This window comes from Hydra vulgaris, chromosome 11, assembly GCF_038396675.1.
Source record: "Hydra vulgaris chromosome 11, alternate assembly HydraT2T_AEP".
In the NCBI taxonomy this organism is placed as follows: domain Eukaryota; kingdom Metazoa; phylum Cnidaria; class Hydrozoa; order Anthoathecata; family Hydridae; genus Hydra; species Hydra vulgaris.
The window spans coordinates 37,047,499-37,072,046 of record NC_088930.1 but is presented as its reverse complement, the minus strand read 5'-3'; the positions used below and the strand labels follow the sequence as shown (position 1 = coordinate 37,072,046).

Here is a 24,548-nt window from a genome sequence, read left to right as displayed (position 1 = left end):
CACTTGTTTTTTGTAAGTTTTTTTTCAGTGATATTTCAGATTGAGAGTTTATGGTACCATATTTGCACGAATAAAAACATGATTTTTATATTTGATGGATGGCATAAAGTTAGTTCTGTGAATCAGGAACGTGCAGTATAAAAACGTTTGACTCTTTGACAGAGCAAGTATTGATTAAATTACAACAACAAGTATTGTCGTAGGTTTTCAAGACACCAAATCTAAAAGCTACAACCAGTGTGAACAATATGCTGTCATCTCAAGAGTTGTAATACTATTTTCAACAGCAACAGATAATAATTCTACTGAATTGTGAAAAGTACTATCACTCCATTTGGACTAACTGGTGAATCAAGTAACTTTTTATGGAATTTCTACTCTTTGCAATAACAAACTACAACAATGAGATTTCATATAGAAATACAAAAAAAAAAAAGATCTACCAAAGCAGTTTAAACTATTAAAGAATATGTTTCTTATTTGCAAATAACAATATTATTTACCAAGAAATTAGGCTTCAAAAAGCTATGCTCTTTTTTTAATAATTTAAATTATCCATAGATATTAATAATATCTCCTGATAATTGAAATAATTAAAAACAGAGCATTATTATTCAAAATAATCTTAATATCGTTATACCTTTAATACCTTTGAATAACTGAAATTATCGAAAAACATAGCATCATAATTCAAAGTAAGTTTAATATTTAGGTTATAATACTTTTTTACTTCAATAGCCTGATTACTCATAGATAATTTTAGCATTATTATATTTTGAAATAGTCTTGTTCACATTTATAGATTAAAAAAAATAGATATTTGAAAAACTAATGAATTGATTACATATTTTTGTGAATATTGTATCTATGTTAGCACAAATATTTTCTCTCTCACACAGAGAGAGTGAGAGAAAGAACTCTCTCTCTCTCTCTTTATGCTAGTTATGCAAGTTAAAGTATATATTTCAATAATATTGTTGTATATATTTTTGTATAAGATAGTATAGATAGTATAGCATAGATACAACCATAAGTTAATATAGTATAGGTACATTATATAGTTTTGATGTATGACAATAACTAGTTATTAAGTTAACTTATTTTATAAGTTATTGGCATACTACAAAACTAAATGATATATCCGCACTATGGTCGCTCTCCTTGTTTTAGCCAGGCTATGAGAGAGTGAACCATCCATTATATAGATTTTGTGTATATGTTTTTAACCTTAAATGTTTGTTGAAAACAAGTTTTATAAAACAAGTTTATGTAGTACATCTAAATTTTTGGTAAATATGCTGCTATTGGTAATGTTGTTTAAAAAAAAACTACAGTTGTATTATTTAAATAAATAACTTAATGTATAGCAGTATAAAATTAAGATAAAATTATATTTTATTGGCAATAACAAACAAAATCTGAAATCTTTTATAATAATAAAAACGCCATGTTTAAATATTATTAGATGATATAAAGTTTCGACAAACTTAAGTCAGAAAATAGCAGACGTAACTTTTCTTGCGTAAAGTTTGCTGAGCACATTTTAGGAAAATGCTGTCAATACTGTTTTTTAGACATTTTGCGTAAGTAATAACCTACGAAAAAACTTTTTTCTTCGTAAGTTATTACTTAAGTTTTTTTAAGTAAGAATTTCGTAAGTTTTTGTTTACGCAAGGTTTGTGAATACCACTTAGCGTAACATTGAACTTAGGCAAAACTTACGCAAACTTTACGCAATTTTTGGACTTACGAAAGTGCTGCGAATCCGCACCCAGTTCTTAACGGAAAAACACTTACGAAACGCGGCATTTTAAAAATATTTAATTACGTTTTATGAATCAAATATGCAAAATGTAACTAGGTAACTAAAATACTAATTATTATAAGTATAATGATATAGATAAGTTTCAGTTAGTAAATTTTTATAAATTAACCTAAACTTTCATAAAATATACTAAAAATGTCTTTCAATGAACAAGAGTGTTAAAACAAGATGGAATTCAACACATGATATGCTTGATTCAATTTTTTCAAATAAAGATGCTTTATTATCTATGAAATATGAAAATGGTGCAGAATGCATATTATATTAATGGTGCAGAATGCATAAAATAATAAATGATTTTTGCAATTTGTTTGAATCACTAAAAGATTTGACAATAAGCTTAAGTGGTCGAAATTATCCTACAGTTTCTTTATTATTTCCAGCTGTTTACAGTTTATTAAATAGTAAAATAACTAATATGGAATTCTCTACAGATCTAATAGAAGCATTAAAATTTCAGTTACTAAATTCTTTAAAAAGTCGCCTAAATTATATTTTAACTGATGATATTTTTGTGGCAGCTACTTATCTTGATTTTTGATATAAAAAATTTTAATTTGTAGAAGATATAACCCAACGTCTAGGTTTAATAATTCGAGCAAAAAATTTTGTTAAAAAAATATTAACACCGCTGATGCAACAAGTTAGTTTGTTATCTTTTGACATCATAGTTTATAGTTTGTGTACTTTTGACTTCAAAAACAGATTTTTTTTTCCGGAGATAGAATAAATGATTAGAGAAATACAATAGATGACAGGGATATAATTCGTGTTGTAATCTTGATTTCTATCGCATGATTTTTATTCTTGATATCTGTTAAATATTGTTATATATAAAATAGCGACAAGTCTCCTACAAACTCGCGCTGTACTTTTGAGTTCTATTGCACGATTAATTCTTTTGATATGTTGGATACCGCAATATAAAAAATAGCGACAAGTTATTTCTTTCAATAGCGATATAACAGATATCAGTTATACAACTCGGATTGTATTTTTGACTTCTATACTATGATTTGCTCTTTTGATATCTTTACTTTAATAGCTGTACTTTTGACTTCTATTACAATATTTGTACTATTGATGACTGTACTTTTGGCTTCTATTATATGATTTGTATTTTTAATAGCTGTACTTTTGAATTTTATTACATGATTTGCACTTTTGATGGTATTTTTATGGCTATTGCATATTTCGTTTTTTTGATGGCAGTACTTTATTAGATGTACTTTTGACATCTATTACATAATTTGTTCTTTAGATATCTTTTTATTGCAATATATAAAATAGCGAAAAGCTATGTTTCTCATTAACAAAATAGAACATGTCAGAGATTTAACTCACACTATACGTTTGATTGTGGTGTTGATATACGAGAGAATTTTTTTTTAATCTTAGTTAAAAATAAACTAGTAACCTTACTCTGCAAATTAGGCCATAAAAACCAAATCACTTACTATGAGTATAACAAAAATTACTATTTTTAATAGGCCGGTGAATGAATATGAGCAATTGTTTTTATTCAGTAATTGCTCAGCCTTACGTGAATAAGAACTTAAGCAAAACTGTTGAAGATTAAAAAAAGCTGACCAACTATTGAGTAAAAAGAGCAATTTGCTAATTTTTATTCACCCAGCCTAATATGAATAGCTGTAACGTGACAAATAGCATTAACTAGTTTTTTAATATTTCCAAAAAACAAAAGTATTACCTTGTGTTAAATTTAAGCTCTTTTCCTAAACTGTTGGCTCATGATTAATAAATTTGATTAATAAATAATATTTTTATATATTATAATAATTAATTAATAAACATGATTAATACATTTGAAATCATCAAAATTTACTAAATTGAAACCATATTTCCACAGTAAGGAAACTTTAACAAATTAGTTGATGGTAGATTTAGTAGATGGCACCAGAGACTCTAGCTCTGGTGCCATCTACTAAAATTTATTTTCTACTTGCTTTAGAGCAATTACTATTGTAATATTTGTAGGCATCATTAAAGAGTATCATTGTAAGATCCTCAACAGATATGACAACAGTATTCCATACAATGACAGATTAGAGATTTATAGAGATAAAGAATAGAATCCGGAGTAAGATATCTGAAGCATTATAAAGAGATGCCACCTTAGCTAAATTTGCAATGGATTTGATATGTGGTCTAGGAAAGATCAGAAGTAAGAGATAATTCTAGAAGATGCAATCTAGATGAGTGATCATTACCATTCATAGATGAAAAATAATCCAGATTATTGCAATAACGATTAACTGAAAATAATTAAGTTTTATCTGAGTTAAAGATCACCAACCAATGAGAGCGCCATTCCATCCCAGGAGTGAAATCAAAAGCTCAAATGCCCCATCCACACAATCAGAGTGTTGACATCTAATAATCAGATATGATCAGAAAATAATGCCACCTTAGATGTTAAAATTTTTGAGAGATCATTATTGAAAACTATAAGAAAAATCAGAGGGCCAAGGATGGAACCTTGAGTCAACCCTGACATTACAGTAAAGGAAGAAGTCAAAAGTAAAACATGAGTTCTATATCACTATTGAAATATATAGCTGAATATATCGAATATATGAAATAATTGAATAAATGAAATATAGCAATAAATTAGAACTTTAGAATATAACAATATATTAGAACTTTTCTTGAAATTGACGTTTCAAGAAATGCACAAAGGAGCACTTTAATTAAAAAAGGGGCACTGTAAACATTAACATTAAGTTCAGTATTATTATATAGAGATATTTGTTAAAAAATGTTAATCCATAAAATAACAACTGGAGCCTAGTTGAACCATCAAATAGATAAATATTAATACTGAATCAATCCATGAAACGTAAAATTGAAATAAGTTTCTCACCACTTAAAAGTAATCTTTGTTAATAGAACACCAAAATAACCATACCACCAGGAAACAACGAACACCAAAATAACCATACCACAACGATAATACAACGTATAGTTAGCTTATAAAATCTTTAAAGGATTGTTGATAAAAAATAATAGTCACACATTACTAATTTCCATGAAGTATTTAAGTAATCTAAAAACCAAAAAATAACAAAACAAAAAAATCCTCTAACATAACTAATATTCAAAAATAATACTTTCACAGATAAGAAGTCACTGAACTCAACTTAAAAAGTTTTTGAATGCAATATGAATAAAAATATATTAAATATTTATAATAAAAGTGATTTAATGTCATAAAAGTAATTTTAGAAAATTGTTAGTGTTCTTAAATGATTTGTAGTTTAATTTTAAAAATAAATCTGATCATATCAAACTATACCCATATATGTGGTGATTTTCTTATAATAATGAATTATAAAAAACCTGTTCAATGATTTACAAAAAAAAATTACACATCTGAAAAACGAAATAAATAATTATAAAATAAACTTCTAAAATACATACCTATAAAATTAACATATCAAAATATTTTCACTGATGCAAATGGAAAATATATTATTTTTGCATATAACATACACAAATGAAAAACTTAAAGCTGATTTATATATATGGGTTAATAAAGTAAAGCAAATTTATTGCTAATAAATATTTAATAAATTTCCACTACTTAGAAATACTCTTGTCAACTGAAATTGAAATATCTTACTTTTTGAAACAATTAGTTAAAAATTAAATGTTGCAAAACTTTATTTTCAAACATAACAAACAAAAACATCTCAAACTTTCAGTCAAAACGCAGGATGGGGAAGGATTATTATCAAAACTTGTAGTAAAAGAAAAACACACCCCACATTATATTAGTCTGACAATAAGAATAGATAATCACAAAACTTATGAAACAAAATTCAACAATTTATATTCATAATGATGGTAACGATAATTACATAAATATTACAGCAATATTGTAACGTTTACAAAAAAATGTCCTCTTACGACGGTTAGCCTTCTTCAGTAAGACATAAAATAAGGTTTGTGATTTATAGAAAACACAAGGATTTCATAACATGCCGGTGCTCCGCTAACTATAATTACGGCAACCGTTTTAAGTTTGAAAACGAGGCGTGCTTTTGACTTCTATTCGAAAAGTATGATGGACATTTAATTATAGTTAATGAGAGAAATAAATTAGCTATAGAAGAAAATGGGTGTATGGCTTTTTATCAAACAGAAGGTGATACCTATAAACTTATAACGCTAAAGTGCAACTTCGGTTGCATCCAAAAGTTTATTTAGTGTATCAGGAATTATACAAGATGAACAAAAAAACCGGTTACACCCCATGCTTTTGAGTATGCTTAATTTTATAAAGTTTAACATTATAACGAAATATTAATTTCAACTTTCAATTAACTATTAATAATTTAAACGATTTTTATACATTGATTTTAGCAACACTTTTTATTATATTTGTCAAATAATTATCTTAATAACGAAATAATTATCTTAATAACGTAATAATTGTTTTAATAGTAATTAAACTTTTACTAACATGTTAACATTAATTAACCAAATCTTAAATTTTAATGAAAGAGTTGTTTATTGCAAAAATTGAGTTGTTTTGAATGAGTCGGTTAAAAAAGAGGTCATTATCGAACTAATCTTTACTGTAAACTTGTCGTTAGTTTAACTCAAAGGCAGTTTTTCTCCTGTTCCTTTCTTTATATTCATTACTTACCCGAAGTTGTGAGAGAGCAGTTAATCAGTCCCTGAGTCAGTAAGTTAATGGAAAAAAAAAGACGGTTTTATACGAATAAAATTGCGTGATTGGAAAGCAATGCTTTTGTTGAAATCAAAAAAAGACACAGTTTAAGTAATCAATCCTAAAAAATAACTACTCCATAAAGTACGTACGCTTTAAATTTGATCCTCCCCTTCCCCGCAATTTTTAACATCCCAACGTTATTAGGACTATACAACCGCTGAAAGTTTTAAAGCACTTGCTATTTTGGAAAGCAGTAAAAATTTAGTTGCAAGATTTTGCAGCAAAAAAGCGGGTACGTACAATACATCCCTTTCCCGGGTCTTCGCCCCTGGAAACAATTTAAACTTAGAAGCTCACCAGGACTATACAAGCGCTGAAAGTTTCAGAGCTGTAGCTAGACTGAAAATTTGTGATAAATTAATAAAAAATTTAATGGAACCAAATATTTTACCAAGTTTTTATGAATGAGAATGTAAATAGTGGTTTAAAAGTTATCTGTGCAACAGACAACAATGTGTTATTTCGAACGATAATAAGTATTCTAATTTACTAAAAATAAAATGCGGAGTTCCCCAAGGTTCCATTCTTGGTCCTCTTTTATTTTTAATTTATGTTAACGATCTTCCACAATCACTAAAAAAACTTGATGCAATAATGTTTGCTGATGAAACAAATTTATTTTATTCATCAGCATCAATTGAAAATCTCTTTGAATCTGCAAATGATGACCTTGAGAGTCTAAACATTTGGTTTAAAGTAAATAAATTATCTTTAAATCAAGAAAAAACAAAATACATCTTGTTTCATTTCAACCAGCAAAAAAACAAAATACCAAGCATGCTACCATTACTAAAAATTGATAACATAAACATCGAAAGAACTGAAACTATTAAATTTCTTGGGATAATTATTGACGAAACGATTTCTTGGAAACCCCATATAAAAACATTAAATACAAAAATATCAAAAAGTATCGGCATACTTTACAAAGTCAAAACTATACTTTCCCAGGAGAATCTGAAAGTTCTCTACTTTTCTTATATACAAAGTTATCTAACATATGCTAATATTGCCTGGGGAAGTACAAATAAATCTAAATTAAGTTCTCTATATACACACCAAAAACATGCATCAAGATTGATTTATAATAAAAATAAATTCACTCATGCCGATCCTTTACTTAAAAATTTGAATGCTTTAAATATCTATCAAATTAACATCTACCAAAATGTTTTATTTATGCTCAAATATAAGCTCGGACTTGTCCCAACTCATTTTACTAATAACTTTTTTCAAACCAACGCCAACAGATATACCACACGAGGAACCGGAAACTTTACATTGCCCATAAAAAAAACAAAATTTTCGAGATTTTCAATTGTATACCGTGGCCCCTATTTATACAACAAAACAATACCTCAAAATATAGAACTTACTAAATTGGATAATCTTATTGCCCTGAACAAAAAGCTAAAAGATCTCATAATTAACAAAACCAATTTTATCGATATGTATTAAATATAAAAGAACAATTAATATAATAAAATGTAAAAAGAACAATTTAAGCTATAAAAATAAATAAAAAAGAAATAAAACATAAAATATAAAAAAATAAATAAATAAAAAATGTTAGCAACTATACATAGTTAAATATTTTCTGAACAGTAGACCTCAAAAAATTAATGTGTGTCTTTACTCTTTAAATTTTTAGTTTATTTTGTATTTTAAAGGTTCTCGATGAAAAGACTTTTCTTAGTCTTCTGCGAGTTTCCTTACAACTACATAGTACTACTAATATATGTTGATATATATTTTCAACAAATAACATATATTTTCAACGACAACGACAAGCAAGTCCCTAGTAGCCCTGTGGTGCGACGGACTTGCGTATATTTTTTAAATGCATGGGTTAATAGCCAGCACATTATATTATAAACCACGAATTTATTTTAATTCGCATGAGTTAAAATGTCAAACGCGCATGCGTTAAACAGCATTGTTAACGCTCTTTAGATACTGTAAATATTTGTGGTGGACATTTATATAAACTGGAGACATGTAAATATTATTTGTTTTTGAAATATATAATAATGATTGTTGTAAAAAAAAAAAAAAAAAAAAAAAAAAAAGTAAACCTCCATTTCTGCAAAGCCGGAAGTGAACCAAAGTCGGTACTTGATAAATATTAATGCATATAAACACTGGTATAGGGACATGTTGCGGAGGGAGCGTTGTCCTTTCCCTCAAAACTCAAAGTTTCAGTTTTTTCTATTTAAATTTTAGCTGCGTAACTTTCTTAACCTTTATAGATCACTCTCTCTCTCTCTCTCTCTCTCTCTCTCTCTCTCTCTCTATATATATATATATATATATATATATATATATATATATATATATATATATATATATATATATATATATACAGTGGCGAGCAAAATAATAGGTGCGAACCAAAAAATTAACAAATACGAGAATATCTTTGAAACAAATAAAATAAAAGTTTGAATTTTTATTAGAACTTTTATTTTATTACATAAATAAACAGAAATTAATAAAAATTTAGTTATTAAATATATATAATATATTTTAAATTAAAAAAAATAAATTCCACACCGAGCAAAATAATAGGTGCAAAATAAAAAATGAAGATGGAAGTCAATAGAGTTGCAAATTATTAATATTTTGTTGCATACCCTTTATTTTTTAATACTTCCGTGCATCTTGACGGCATTGAATTCACTAGTTTTCTGCAAACTTCTACAGGAATGCTGTACTAAGCCTCCTGGAGCATCATCCACAGTTCATTTCTATTTTTTGGATTTTATCGGCATATTTTCTTCGGCAAATGACAACATGACATTATTTAGTATGTCTACGTATGTATATTGGGTCATAATATCTTTGATCCAAAAAAGTGGCCCCACACCGTACCAGGAAAAGCAACCCCACACCATTATATTTTCTCCGCCATGTTTCACTGTTTTCGCAGTGAAGCGAGGTGAAAGTTCTTGCTTTGATAATCTTCTTACATACTGTTTTCCATCAGAATTAAATAAATTAATCTTAGTTTCATCACTCCACAAAATATTACACCATTTTTTGGTCATGTCCCCGCCAAGCAATATGATTTTTTGCAAAAATTTTTCTTTTCATAATGTTCTTTCTACCAAGTAATGGTACTTTCCTCTGAGTTCGAGCTGGCAACTTACTTTCTAAATGCCTTCTTCTAACTGTCTAAACACTAATATTTTCATTAATTTCATTTAAAATTTTTGTTGCTGGCTTGAATGGGTCTTTTTTTGAAATAGTTGTAATGTGATCATCCGTACGCTGACACGTTTTGAAAAAAATAAGTTTACACTAGGAATTTTTATAGATCTGTCAAAAGCATTTGACTCAGTAGACCACTCTATACTCTTAGAAAAAATAAATTATTATGGTAACAAACAAAACATTTTCTCGGATAAAAAGCTACCTTACTGACCGAAAACAATATGTGATAAATCCGGATTCTGGTACATTAAATATACTGTGTGGAGTACCACAAGGTTCAATTCTCGACCCTCTCCTTTTTTTTAATATATATAAACGACTTCTGTAATGTATCTACAAATTTACATTCAATTATGTATGCTGGTGACACTAATTTGTTTATGTCCAATAGTGATATTAATCAGCTATATGGTAAAATGAATATTGAGCTGCTAAAAGTAAATAAATAGTTCAGAGCTAATAAACTGTCAATAAACGTAGACAAAACTCAATATACATTATTTTATGTAAAAACGCAGGAAGAAAACCTGCCACTTAAATTACCATTTCTTTCTATAAATAGTAAACAAATTAAAAAACAAGAATGTTTAAAGTACCTAGGAGTCTATGTAGATGAAAACTTATCTTGGCTTTCCCACATAAAATAGATTGAATCAAAAATTAAAAAAACTATTGATATAATGTATAGAATTAGTCTTTTAATTAATACTCAAAGTCTTAAATTGATATACTTTAGCCAAATTCAAAGCTATATCAATTATGGTAACATTGCGTGGGCAAGCACACAACCCTCTAAACTTAAAAAGATATTTAGTGTACAAAAACATGCTTGCAGAATTATATACGGAAAAAAACAAATTTGAGCATGCAAAGCCGTTAATGAGGAAAATGAAGATGATGAATGTATATGAGATAAATACATTTCAACACATGATCTTTATGTATTATCATTTAAAAAATCTAACATCGATAAAATTTGGAACAAAATTTAAGATACCTCAAAACAAAAACTTTTCCTTGTGCTACATAGTTTTAACCATTAGTAACTGTAATTATTCAAACTCGGTAATTAAATAGAACCATTAAAAAGCATATGTTGGTTAAAGCTTCTTTTCTTGTTTCAAATTATAACACGACATTTGATTAAAAAGGCAACTAAAACAAATTTTTAAAAACTAAAAAAAAATGTTTTCTAAATTTCTAAAGGTTAAAGTTTCATTAGCTTTATGTCATAATTCCATTCATTCTTACAATACTCCACTCATTTAGTATGAAGTTTTTAAAGATGTTGTTCGCCGTTTCGTCGCGCAATTTTTAATGTTTATACTAAAATGTTATTGGCGAACCGTCAAAATACAAAACTTTTGAATTATTATAAACGTACCTATTTACGCCAACGTATGAAGATTAAGCGTTAAATTACAGTTTTGATATCGTTTTCTTATTGATTACGGAGCAAAAGGTTAAAAGCATAGTCCCGAAGTATATCAACGCAGTTGAACTTCTGTTTTATACTTCCATGGTAAAACCAAGATTGTCCGGTTAAAGTTTCAAAAATCAAATTAGAATTTTTTTTATTTTATGAGTAAAAAAAAAACATCCAATTTACCATTCGATCTGTTAACAACTATAGTTTAAAACAAATTCATTAAAAATAATTATAAATTACTTTAAGGGGGAAACACCATCTAAATTTACCCAAATTTTATAAAAAATATTTTTACTTATTTATGCATTTTAATGTATGCAGATTTCAAAACTATTTGTTTGTTTACTGATTTTAATCATCAAATCCTTCAATTTTAGCATTTTTTTAAGGTACCGCAAAATTTATACTATAACAACGGCCATAGCAACGGCGTAGCACCTTATTAAAAATTCTTATAACTAATGTGCATTTTTAAATGGCTGCAGTAAAATGCTTAGTTTGGCTTTTTTCCAGCGAGCCAAAAAACTCTGGTTTATCAAGTCAGATTACAGTTTTCTGTAATTCTGACGCTTTTGAAGTTTATCAATTTTCTTAATTTTTTAAAAAAATAAATAAAGCGTGTTGAATAAAATCAAGAACAATAATTAAAAAAAAGAGGAGAGGTTTTTATGGGAAGAAATTTAACAGTCTTGACAAAGAAAATATTGAAATGGAGTTAAATGATAATCCTTCTGTAACAATTTTGATTGATTCAAATACTACAACTGTCAATAATAACTCTGTAAATAACGAATCTGGATTAAATTTATTTTCTACATCTGTATCTACGAAGAAGGTAAAGCCAATTAAATGTTCCAGAGCTTTTACAAGAATGAAAATATCTGGATATAGGGTTATAGGTTGCCCTTTGTTATCTGACATAGTGCTTTAGCATGTCATCAATGTGGCGAGTGTTCATCCTTGTCATTGTCCGACTAAAAAGGACTTGCCTCAAAGTTATTTGTCAAGTGCTTTAAATGCAAATATGAGAATGAGTTTTATACTTCAAAACAATGTAACAGAGGATATGATATTAATTGTAGATCAGAATACGCTATGTGTGCACTTGGACAGGGATATTCTGGTATAAAAATATTCACCACTTTAATGAATATGCCACAACCAATGACTCAAAATAATTATGATAAGTTAGCTGTGAAAATAGGTGCTGTCACACAAAAAGTTGCTGAAGATACCATGTTTGATGCAGTAGCAGAATTGTGGAAACATGCTGCTAATGATAAAGTTTTTGATATTGGTGTCGTGTGATGGTACTTGGCAGAGAAGAGACTTTTCATCATTCAACAGTGTCTTTTCTGCGTTATCAATGGACACCGGAAAGGTTTTGGATGTCGAACCAATGTGCAGGTTCTGCAAAGGTAGCTTTTTAAGGAAAGATCTTTTAAAAGCAAACCCTACAGCCTATGCCCAATGGAGGAACTCTCACATTTGTAAAAACAATTCAAAGGATCTGCAAGCGGTATGGAGATCACTGGTGCAAAATGTGTGTTTTTAAGATCTATTGACAAGTGCAAACTGTGATATGTGAATTTTTTAGGAGACGGGGACAGTAAAAGTTTCATTAATGTCATAGATACTTACTCTGGTATTCAAGTTAATAAGTTAGAATGTGTGGGACACTATCAAAAACGTGTTGGTACATGACTAAGAAATTTAAAGAAAAGAGAAAAAGGTCTCAGTGGGCGTGGTTGTCTTACAGATGCACTAATCGATCGTCTGCAAAATTTCTTTGGCGTTGCTAAAAGGCAAAATGCTGGAAACTTAGCAGGTATGAAAGCAAGCGTATAGGTTACATTATTTCATGTTGCATCTTTCAAAACAAATAACTTGCACTTTCCTCACTGTCCTACTGGCATCAATAGTTGGTGCAAGTTCAACTTTGATAAAGCAAATAAAAGCAACACTTACAAACCAGGTCCAGGTCTTCCAATGAACATAATTTTTAAAATTAGACCTATTTTTGAGGATCTTAGCAAAGATTCAGAACTAAAAAAATGTTTACATTGGATAACTCAAAACGCTGACGAATTGTTCGACAGTAGCGCCGATTACCGATGACCAGTGTCACTCGATAATTTGAAATTTGGTGTGTACGATGCGGTAACAAATTTTAATATTGGTATGAAAGCTTCGGTGTTAGTTTTTGAACAACTAAATATGTTACCAGGTGCTTTTATGGTTAAAGGTTCCAATAAAATAAATAATAAAAGAATAAAACAATCTAATTATAGAATAAATGAAAAGAATAAGTTGAGGCGACAGTTAAATAGAGCAAAAAAAATTTTTAAAAATGACAATAGTTTGGAAAAAGAGGGTATAACTTATGAACCAGGAGGATTTTAAATACTGTTTTTTAGATTTAATGAAGTTTATGATTGCTTTTTTTATACATTTTTTGGTGTTATTTAACTAAAAAAATGTTAATTTGCTTTTTTCTCAGTAAGAAGTATTTAAGATACCGGCCAACATTGCTCGCCAACCATTCGAGAGCTGTTTCTAAAATTTTCAGTGCTTGTTTATTAACTGGTATAGAGTGTTTTAAGTTAAAGTTTTTTTTATTTTTTTTATTTTACACTTGCTGTTTATGCTGTTTTAGTACCATACTATTGAATATTAGACTTTGACTTCAAAATACCTGATTTTATATTTGTAAAAAAAAATTCTGTTCAACTAAAAACACTCTTCTACTTTATATAAACACCATATAAAAATTTCAACTTGGGTTGTTTTGTTCCCTGCCCACAATATTGGCCGGCATGAAACCTGTTTTTGCTATTTTTTAGTAATTTTTTTATGGTTTCCATAGCAACAGGTTACTTTTTTTTTTTGTGTACATTTTTCTTTTTTTTTTTAATATATGCTATTGATCTGACAAATTTTTTTTTCTAAAAATTGATTTTAAAATTAGAGGGGGTTTCCCCCTTAATATATCTTAGATTTAACTTTTCATTTTAAACGATTTTTTTTACTTTGCTTTCTACCAATTAATTTTAGTTTTTAATATATTTGTTCTGCTAATTCATTATTATTTATTTATTTAACAGGACGTTTAAGGAAAGCAATATTTAATATTGGTATCCATATCCTGCATAAATATTAATAAATAATATTAATTATAATAACAATAAGAATAGTTATTATTACAAAAAATATAACACAAAGGTATATTGCCTTAAGGCAATATACCTTCATGTTATATTTTTTTGAATAAGCTTATTCAAATCTGTTATTTTTATTACTTGCTTTTTAAAATCAATGTAATAAAAGCTTTATAAAATTAATTGACTCTTTTTTTATTTCCTATATCGTCATATATAATGTTCCAAAATCGGAAAGGCGTAAACATCTCGGGTTTTTAAATCTGGCTAAAAAATGTCATAGTATTTCAAAGTTATGTTGTCATGCCAAAAAAGAAGACAAAATATTGAGCTTGATTTTTTGATTGAGATCATGAGTTATATTTTTAGATCTACTTGTCTCTATTATGGTATTTTCAACAATTTTCTTGACATGCATTTGTTTAGCTCACAAATCCGCCATTAAAGTATAATTAAGACAGAAATGGCACAAAAACAATTTTATGTCATCTGTCATGTAGATTAGGTATTTTAGTAAGATTTTTAAATTTAACAGAATGGTTAAATATATTACTAAGATAGGCTAATATACCGTTAGCAAATAGACAAGACGTGATCAGTTTTATTTATAAATTTGAATATATATAATTGAAGTAAAAAGAGTTTTAAAAAAATTCAAGCCTATCTTTTTATTTTATGTGTTGTATATATATAAAATATACATGCTTAGTTGTTCGACGTAATTGGAGAAGAACCGTAAATCGGTTCCCGTAAAAAATTCTAAAAAAATACCCCTGAAAGAAATTAACCTAGAAAAAATAAAGAAATTAACCTCTTCTCGAGAAAAAAAAAACAAACTAGTATTAAATAAACTAGAAACAATTTCAATAACTACTTTATTAATTTTTAGAATTTTTAGACTTTTAGAATAACGTTACTGTATGTTCGATCTATATAGATTTTCATAACTTAAAAAGAATTTTTTTCAATTAATTAGACTGTCTGACCAAACTAAAACCCTCATTCGATGTATGTAAATTGCACTGTGCTTATTCAGTCGATAGACGTATACTCAAGCAGCAAGGCAGGAAATAATGCGTAAGCACTATTTCCTGCTGCCCACACAAAGCTTGTAATTTTATATTTTAAATAACTCTAGACATTCAAAAACTATTCAATTACAACCGAATAAAAAAAAAATTTAATTTGTTTATATTTAACAAAACGAACCAAATTTTCTTGAAACGAATTTACTAATCTGACGTAGAAACTAATTGGGTACAAATCATTTTAGGATTAGTAGTGGCGCTCTTTTTAATATTTTACCATATTAATAAGATTACAAAATATTAGTAATTTTTGCAAACGTAGCAAGTTGCGTTTATTCTGTAGGTGTAGCCCGCACTTAATACTTTTAGAGCAATTTAAAGTTGTATTTTTATTTATTTTATAAAAAGTTTTTTATTTTAAAAACATGTTATGAATTTTACTTTGAATCCGTTTCAGAAATTTTTGAGGCGTAGTGATAAGGCAAATATTGTCTTCTTTTAGCCCCGGTCATGTAAATTTTATTTATATAAAACTGCATTGAATTCTTTTTTTAATGACGAAATAAATAAGTAAATAAATAAATAGAAAGCAAGTAATTCAAATCTGGAAAATTCAGAAAATCACAGACATTCTTAATTGATGTATCCAGTTTTATATATATATATATATATATATATATATATATATATATATATATATATATATATATATATATATATATATATATATATATATATATATATATATATATATATATATATATATATATATTGCTGTTGTATGATTTAGTATTAAAAATACTAAACTCTTGATTGTTGTAAAGTGCTCAATATTTAAGAAAATATATATTTTTTCAAAAACAGGGCGTTTTATAACTAAATTTTAGAAAAAACAACTTTTAATGGAACTTAAAGTTTCGTGCCTATCGGCAATCAACAGCAAGGAAGTACTTCATTGCTGATGATTGCCGATAGGCATGAAACTTTAAGTTCCATTAAAAGTTGTTTTTTCTAAAATTTAGTTATATATATATATATATATATATATATATATATATATATATATATATATATATATATATATATATATATATATATATATATATAAATATATATATATATATATATATATATAATAATGATAACAATAATATATAATAAAGTATATTAAATATATATTTTTAATATATAAAAAATATAATAGTATAATAATAATAATAATAATAATAATAATAACAATAATAACAATAATAACAATAATGATAATAATAATGGAAATAAGCACGACTTTCATAAGTGCGCTAAAAGAATTTGCAAACCAAGCTTCGGCGTCCCGAAACGTTATTGCCGAAATGAACCGGGAATCCCGTTATCCCGGTAAGAATGTAACGGTAAGAATGAATCAGGACAAAAATTTTTAAAGTGCAGTAACGTCTTGGTTCAATCGGAACGAGGTTGGTGCGGTAACGGTTGAAACCGCATCAACCAAGATCAAACTGCACCAGTTTTTTTTGTTTAATACCGTGACATAACTTGACGTTCCGTTACATTACCGCCTTTTCCAAACATGTTATTTTATAAATTTTTAAAATAAAATTTTTTTAACACAAAATGCGCGTCAAAAGCAATTATTATTTAACAAATTATGCTTTAAAACGAATGTAGATAGCGCACCCCTTTACATAGTGCTTTATCTAACTTTGGTTCATATCATAACTAAGGCTGTCAACGGTACCTGGGCAACCGGGTACCCGCCTGTTGGTTACTGCCCAGGCAGCATTATCGAATGACGGGTAACCGTTGTCCATGCAAAAAAACAAAATGTTTTAATTTACAAATTATCAATTCTAATTTTTTTTTAAAGTTTTGAATCATTAATTGAAATGAAACAATTTAACAATATGAAATTGGTATGTAAAATAAGATTTTGAAGAAATAGTTCCGATTTCTTTATCACCGTTAGAATTTCTAAAAAATTGAACAAAAACGTTCCGAAAGTTATTTGAGTTTCTGATTCGAATACCCACCTTTTATTCCGAAACGTCACGGTTTGTCACGTTATTCTATTCTTGGTTCATAACCGCACCAAATTTTCGAGTGCGGTTATTCAATCGGAACGTCACGTTATTCCCGGAACGTAACGTTTCAATCGAGACAATTTTTTTAAAAGTGCGGTAACGTCTTGATTCAATTAGGATAAAAGTTGCTGTCACGCAACGTCATTTAACGTTATTTTTTTGAACCGGGACGCCAAAGCTTACTGCAAACATTGGCATAAGTGCGAATTGGCATAAGTGCAAAGCAGTTGCAAAAACTCGAACCAACATAAGTGCAAACTAGCATAAGTGCGCCGAAAGAATTTGCAAACATTGGCATAAGTCCAAACTGGAATAAGTACGAAACAGTTGCGAAAACTGGCTTAAGTGCGAGTTGGCATAAATGCGAACTGGCATAAGTGCGCCGAATAATTTTGCAAACATTGGCATAATTACGAACTGGCATAAGTGCGAATTGGCATAAGTGCAAAATGCCAGTTTGTACTTATGTTAATATTTGCAATTTTATTCGGTGCACTTATGCCAGTTTGCACTTATGTCAGTTATTGTAGCTGCTTCGTACTTATGCCATTTCGCTCTTATGCCATTTTGAATGTTTGCAAATTCTTTTGGCGCACTTATGCTAGTTTGCTCTTATGAAATTTGCGCTTATTCAGTCTCCCGATATATATATAAATATATATATATATTTACATAAATATAAATATATATATATATATATATATATATATATATATATATATATATACATATATATATATATATATATATATATATATATATATATATATATATATATATATATATATATATATATATATACATATATAAATATATATATATATATATATATATATATATATATATATATATATATATATATATATATATATATACATGTTTATATAGCAATAGCCACTGGTGTAGCTCTTAATCACTAGTATTCATAAAACGGTAATTATCATTTTTTTAAAGCTATTAGGCTGGTTGATTATTAGTCAAATATAGACCATTTCATTACAGTTATTACAACCCTTGTTGTATTATATATAGCCAGAAAAATGTTTTGACAAACTATTGTATTGTATCTACAATATAAATTTACTAATAAGACATCTGAAAAAATTAGGTTCAAACGCTTTATAAAAAAATAGTTGGTTCTATTTTTTTTTATGAATTATTTTGTAAAATAAACAAGTCGGTAGATGAAACATTTTATCGCATTTTTAATCTGAAAAATATTTATTTAGTGATATTAAAATTTTTTTATTACGCGACGATTCGTTTATACTCTATATATCAGGATTTTAAAAAAACTACGTAAGTTTAACGTGCGAAATTACTCCCTAATAAGAATAAATTTATACTTACGTAGAATATTATAGTACGTAGATAAAGTAATACAAAACCCCTTGAGAATTATAACTAAGGTCCTTTAATCCCTTATGTAAAATTATATGTTCAGCGTGTCTGTTTTTTTTAAAAACCGTTAAGTCATTTATGACGAACTTAAGTTCGTCATAAATGACTTTTTGATTTTAATCGATTTAATGTTAATAAAACAATTATTAATGACGCAAAAACCAACGGTGTATAAAAAGCGTTAAGATATACTGGTTTGTATAATCTTAACCTTTTTTTTAATAATAGTTTTCAAAAATGTTGAAGAAAATTTCAATTATTCTTCTACTTGGTTTTATATTTAAAGACATTGAATTTACTACTGGTAAGTGTTGACACAATGCAGAGAACTTAATTACATTATTGTTGAAAACATGTTTATATATTCTGCTTCCTTTATTAAAATGGAACCAATTAAAACTTCTTAAACTAAAATTTTAAACTAGGTATACCGCTAATAGCACAAACATGTGAAGGGAACGATCTAAAAATTGATTGCAAAGGTAAAGGAACAATTGAAGTGGTTTACGCAAACTATGGAAGAACCTCATCTGGTATTTGCCCAGGTTCAATGGATTTGAATACCAAATGTGACAACCAACAAAATTCTTTGCAAATTGTTCGTAACAGCTGTTCAAAAAAATCTTCTTGTATTATCAAAGCTGCTAATGCAGTGTTTGGCGATCCATGCGTAGGAACTTACAAATATCTCGAAGTTCAATATTATTGTAAGCATTTTAACACTACTGTCAAGTTCTTCGCTACATAAAACTCGCTGTGAATTCATTTCAAAAAATATTATCTTTGACTATAAATTTTGAAAAATAATATTTATATTTAGGTAAATTTTTAACTGTGGTCCGATCATGTGAAGGAAGCGATCTTAAAATTGATTGCAAGGATAAAGGAACAATTGAAGTGGTTTACGCAAACTACGGTCGAACCTCATCAAGTATTTGCCCTGGTTCCAAGGATTCGAATACCAAATGTGACAACCATCAAAATTCTTTACAAGTTGTTCGTAACAGCTGTTCATCGAAAACTTCTTGTATTATCAAAGCTACTAATGCAGTGTTTGGCGATCCGTGCGTAGGAACTTACAAATATCTCGAAGTTCAATTTTATTGTAAGTATTTTATAACACTACATTTAAGTCCTTTGCTACATTAAACATGGGGTGAGTTCATTTCTAGAAATATTATCATTGAATATAAATTTAAAAACAGAGTATTTATACTTAGGCAAACCTTTAACTGTGGTCCGATCATGTGAAGGAAGCGATCTTAAAATTGATTGCAAGGATAAAGGAACAATTGAAGTGGTTTACGCAAACTACGGTCGAACCTCATCAAGTATTTGCCCTGGTTCCAAGGATTCGAATACCAAATGTGACAACCATCAAAATTCTTTACAAGTTGTTCGTAACAGCTGTTCATCGAAAACTTCTTGTATTATCAAAGCTACTAATGCAGTGTTTGGCGATCCGTGCGTAGGAACTTACAAATATCTCGAAGTTCAATTTTATTGTAAGTATTTTATAACACTACATTTAAGTCCTTTGCTACATTAAACATGGGGTGAGTTCATTTCTAGAAATATTATCATTGAATATAAATTTAAAAACAGAGTATTTATACTTAGGCAAACCTTTAACTGTGGTCCGATCATGTGAAGGAAGCGATCTTAAAATTGATTGCAAGGATAAAGGAACAATTGAAGTGGTTTACGCAAACTACGGTCGAACCTCATCAAGTATTTGCCCTGGTTCCAAGGATTCGAATACCAAATGTGACAACCATCAAAATTCTTTACAAGTTGTTCGTAACAGCTGTTCATCGAAAACTTCTTGTATTATCAAAGCTACTAATACAGTGTTTGGCGATCCGTGCGTAGGAACTTACAAATATCTCGAAGTTCAATTTTATTGTAAGTATTTTATAACACTACATTTAAGTCCTTTGCTACATTAAACATGGGGTGAGTTCATTTCTAGAAATATTATCATTGAATATAAATTTAAAAACAGAGTATTTATACTTAGGCAAACCTTTAACTGTGGTCCGATCATGTGAAGGAAGCGATCTTAAAATTGATTGCAAGGATAAAGGAACAATTGAAGTGGTTTACGCAAACTACGGTCGAACCTCATCAAGTATTTGCCCTGGTTCCAAGGATTCGAATACCAAATGTGACAACCATCAAAATTCTTTACAAGTTGTTCGTAACAGCTGTTCATCGAAAACTTCTTGTATTATCAAAGCTACTAATGCAGTGTTTGGCGATCCGTGCGTAGGAACTTACAAATATCTCGAAGTCCAATATTATTGTATGTAATTTTTAACTAACACTACATTTAACTCTTTGTTACTTTAAATCCAACGTGAGCTCGATCAAAAAATATTATCTATGACTATAAATTTAAAAAAGAAATATTTATTTTAAGGTAAACCTTATTTAAATGTTGCACGATCATGTGAAGGAAGCGATCTTAAAATTGATTGTAAAGATGAAGGAATAATTGAAGTGGTTTACGCAAACTACGGCAGAACTTCATCTGGTATTTGTCCTGGTTCTATGGATTCAAATACCAAATGTGACAACCATAAAAAATCTTTACAAATTGTTCGAAACAGCTGTTCCACGAAATCTTCTTGCGTTATCAAAGCTGCTAATGCAGTGTTTGGCGATCCATGCTTTGGAACTTACAAATATCTCGAAGTCCAATATTATTGTAAGTATTTTAGCACTACATTCAAGTTCTTCGCTACATCAAAGACGCTACATTTAAAAAGGGTGAATTTATTTAAAGGGGTAAATTCATTTAAAAAAATATTATCTATGAGTATAAATTTTAAAAAAGTAATTTAAGAAATATTGTTATCTATGGCTATAATCTTTTATAAAGAAGAAATGATTTAGCATTAGTATTGAAAGCGTTTCAGCACATTTTTTATCAATTTTATTATCAATCTTATTTTTATCAAGTTTTTACGAAATGAAGTTATAATTTATTTTAATAATTTTATATAAAAATAATACTTATTAGGCAAACCACAATTACATGCTGTACAAGCTTGTGAAGGGACAGATCTTAAAATAGACTGCAAAGGAAATGGGAAGATAGAAGTGGTTTATGCTAATTATGGCAGAACTTCATCTGGGGTTTGTCCTGGTTCTAACGATTCAAACATCAAATGCAATAATCAAATAAATTCTTTGCAGATTGTTCGCAATAGTTGTTCGACGAAATTTTTATGTGTTATTAATGCTGCCAATGCAGTGTTTGGTGACCCATGCGTAGGAACATATAAATATCTTGAAGTTAAATTTTATTGTAAACCATAAAAAGTTAAATTTCTGTATTTTTTTGGTTTATTTTTAATAAATTATTTGTAATAAAAAAACAAAAAAAAAAGAAAGTTAAATAATTTTTTTTTCCAAGTTAATTTGATTATTTTTTGTCCTGCAAAGGCATAATAATATTTTGAAAGCCCGAACGTTTACTTAAAACATTTTAAATTAATATATCCGGCGGCTATATAACAAAATTCTGATACTTACTGGAGTAGCTCATTAACCCCTTAGAGATTCAACGGGTTCAATAGCGGTATAAAAATAGCAGTAACTAATGCGTGTTAATACTTTACGTATGTTCTGAAAAATACAAGAATTTTACGTTTTAATAAAAAGACTATGCTTCATTGAATTTTTTTAACACATCTCACAGTGGGTCAGAAGCCGGCAAAACCATACAAAAGTTTTTAAATTTTGAAATTTTGAAAAAGGCAAATTTTGCTCAATATATTAATAAGCCAGAAATTATATTTTATTAAAAAAATAATTTTTCAATAAAACGCCATATTTGTTGTTTAAATATTTCCTTAAATACTTTTTATCAATAACAACAAAAAAGTGTGAAAACTTTATTTTTTTACATCTTTTGAAAACTTTGATTTCTTATTTTAAAGAAGTTTAAGTTTATTTTTTAACTTATAAATAACTTATATAGTATTATGTTAATATTTAAATCACAAAAAAAAAATATTTTTTGCATTTTATATAAATATTTTCAACAATGCAAACATCAATAATTTTGAGTTATTAGTTTTTATTTTTTTTAAAAATATCATTTAAAACCATCGGATCAACCTGTATCAACCGCTTAAAATGATATATAATTGAATACCAATATGACATTGATCTTGTGGTATAAAAATTGGCTGCCTATAGCTGCCTAAACGAATACACTTAAATTCAATTAACTACGTCCACGTTTCTTGTTAATGCGTTTTTGATCGATAATAAAAAATTTAAGAAGATTTGAAATTTAAAAACTGCAGTTTGACTTTATAATAATTTTTATTAAAGACATAAGTTTAAAATTAAATATTTTTGTATTTTTTAATTGCTTTCCAGTAACTTCCTCGTATTTGCTCAATGAACATTTAGATCGCATTGAAACCATTATTCCTAATTTTTTATGCTACCGTTTTAAAGAAATAAAAACTCAGAGACTGTGATAAAATATGAATTATATACTTCTACGTAGTACAAGTTTTCGACATATTTATTATTTATTTTATAATTTCCGAAAACAATAAAATTATATGTAATCGATAAAAAACACGATAACAACCAATGAGAAATAAAGGAAAGGAACTGAGTTTCATAGTTACTGCTCGTAAAAAAATTACTTTATTAAAAACATTTTATATTACTTTCTTACAATTTAAAATATTTTATTGAACAGACAATCTCTTAAAAATGGAAAGGAGATGTCTTATGAATTATATAATGGAAAATAATTTACTACAAAATGATGATTTACATGCAAAGATTTTGAGTTTTGTTTCCCAAAGCAATTTTGAAGAATCTAATGATAACTTGTCAAATAATTTGAAATTCATTTACCAAGCTAAAAACAAGTGGAAAAAATCGAATAGAACAAGTGCAGTATTTGAAAAAAGATATAAAGTTAGATTAAACCAAAATATATTTGACTGTAAAAAAAAAAAAAATCGAAACAAAAACCTGTGGTATGTTTACTTTAACTATGTGTAAATTTATTATAATGTGTATAATTTATTTGTATTATTATTACGACGATTTAATAATTGATAAAATAATATTATACTTTAAGGTGGACGCCCTTCGATTTTGTTTGAAGATGCGTCTGTGAGAACTAAAGATCTCATAATTAAAGAGCTTTTGAGTAAATATAATTTAAACGAACTTTTATATGCAGCAAGTAAAAGTTTGAAAAGGGATAAAAGGTTTATAGAAGCAAAAGTGGTTAAAAAAATATACAACAAAGAATTATCGACAGAATCACTTACTTCAGAACAATCATTAGCGCTAGTCTTAGATGCTATATTATCCAAAGAAACTTATCAGCATTTAAGAAACAATGCTCTTCCATTCAGCTCTCGATACCCATCCTATCATATTGTAAAAGAGGCTAAAAATAAATGCTACCCTGAAAACATTCAGGTCAGTGACTACTCTGCAGAGGTTCCATTACAAGCGCTTCTTTTTCACACTGCATCAAGAATATGTTCAGCTTATAGTGTTGTGTTAAATTCACCTGTGCTTAAAGATTGTAATAAACTATTTATAATATAAAAAGCTGGTTTTGATAGTGCAACAGGATAATCTGTTTATAAACAACTGTCAGATGT

General features: G+C 27.9%; 1 protein-coding gene and 1 long non-coding RNA gene across 4 annotated transcripts; one reads left to right on the top strand and one right to left on the bottom strand.

The window, feature by feature from the left end:
* Positions 1–18,960: 18,960 nt before the first annotated feature.
* Positions 18,961–22,316, top strand: LOC100202072 (titin). 3 transcript variants are annotated; one of them, XM_065810962.1, is made up of 8 exons: positions 18,966–19,195; positions 19,317–19,598; positions 19,712–19,996; positions 20,112–20,396; positions 20,512–20,796; positions 20,912–21,196; positions 21,314–21,601; positions 21,917–22,316. In XM_065810962.1, exons 1-8 carry the CDS (start codon positions 19,129–19,131, stop codon positions 22,213–22,215), a joined length of 2,076 nt encoding a protein of 691 aa, XP_065667034.1. In that variant the 5' UTR covers positions 18,966–19,128; the 3' UTR covers positions 22,216–22,316. The 3 variants fall into 3 exon arrangements, with proteins under 3 accessions (XP_065667035.1, XP_065667034.1, XP_065667037.1); XM_065810963.1 differs by lacking the exon at positions 19,712–19,996 and having other exon boundaries at positions 18,961–19,195; XM_065810965.1 differs by lacking the exon at positions 20,912–21,196 and having other exon boundaries at positions 19,037–19,195.
* On the bottom strand, positions 20,112–22,575 carry LOC136087624 (uncharacterized). Its single transcript, XR_010641942.1, has 2 exons — positions 22,432–22,575; positions 20,112–21,648 (listed from the first exon to the last, which is right to left on the bottom strand). It is a non-coding gene; the product is annotated as an uncharacterized LOC136087624 (long non-coding RNA).
* Between the last annotated feature and the right edge of the window lie 1,973 nt (positions 22,576–24,548).

Bases quoted from the DNA above. Each gene is read 5' to 3' on its own strand.
- LOC100202072 (XM_065810962.1), top strand. From the start codon at position 19,129: ATGTTGAAGAAAATTTCAATTATTCTTCTACTTGGTTTTATATTTAAA. The intron at 19,599-19,711 runs GTAAGCATTTTA...ATTTATATTTAG, and splicing joins TCTCGAAGTTCAATATTATT to GTAAATTTTTAACTGTGGTC. The intron at 21,197-21,313 runs GTATGTAATTTT...ATTTATTTTAAG, and splicing joins TCTCGAAGTCCAATATTATT to GTAAACCTTATTTAAATGTT.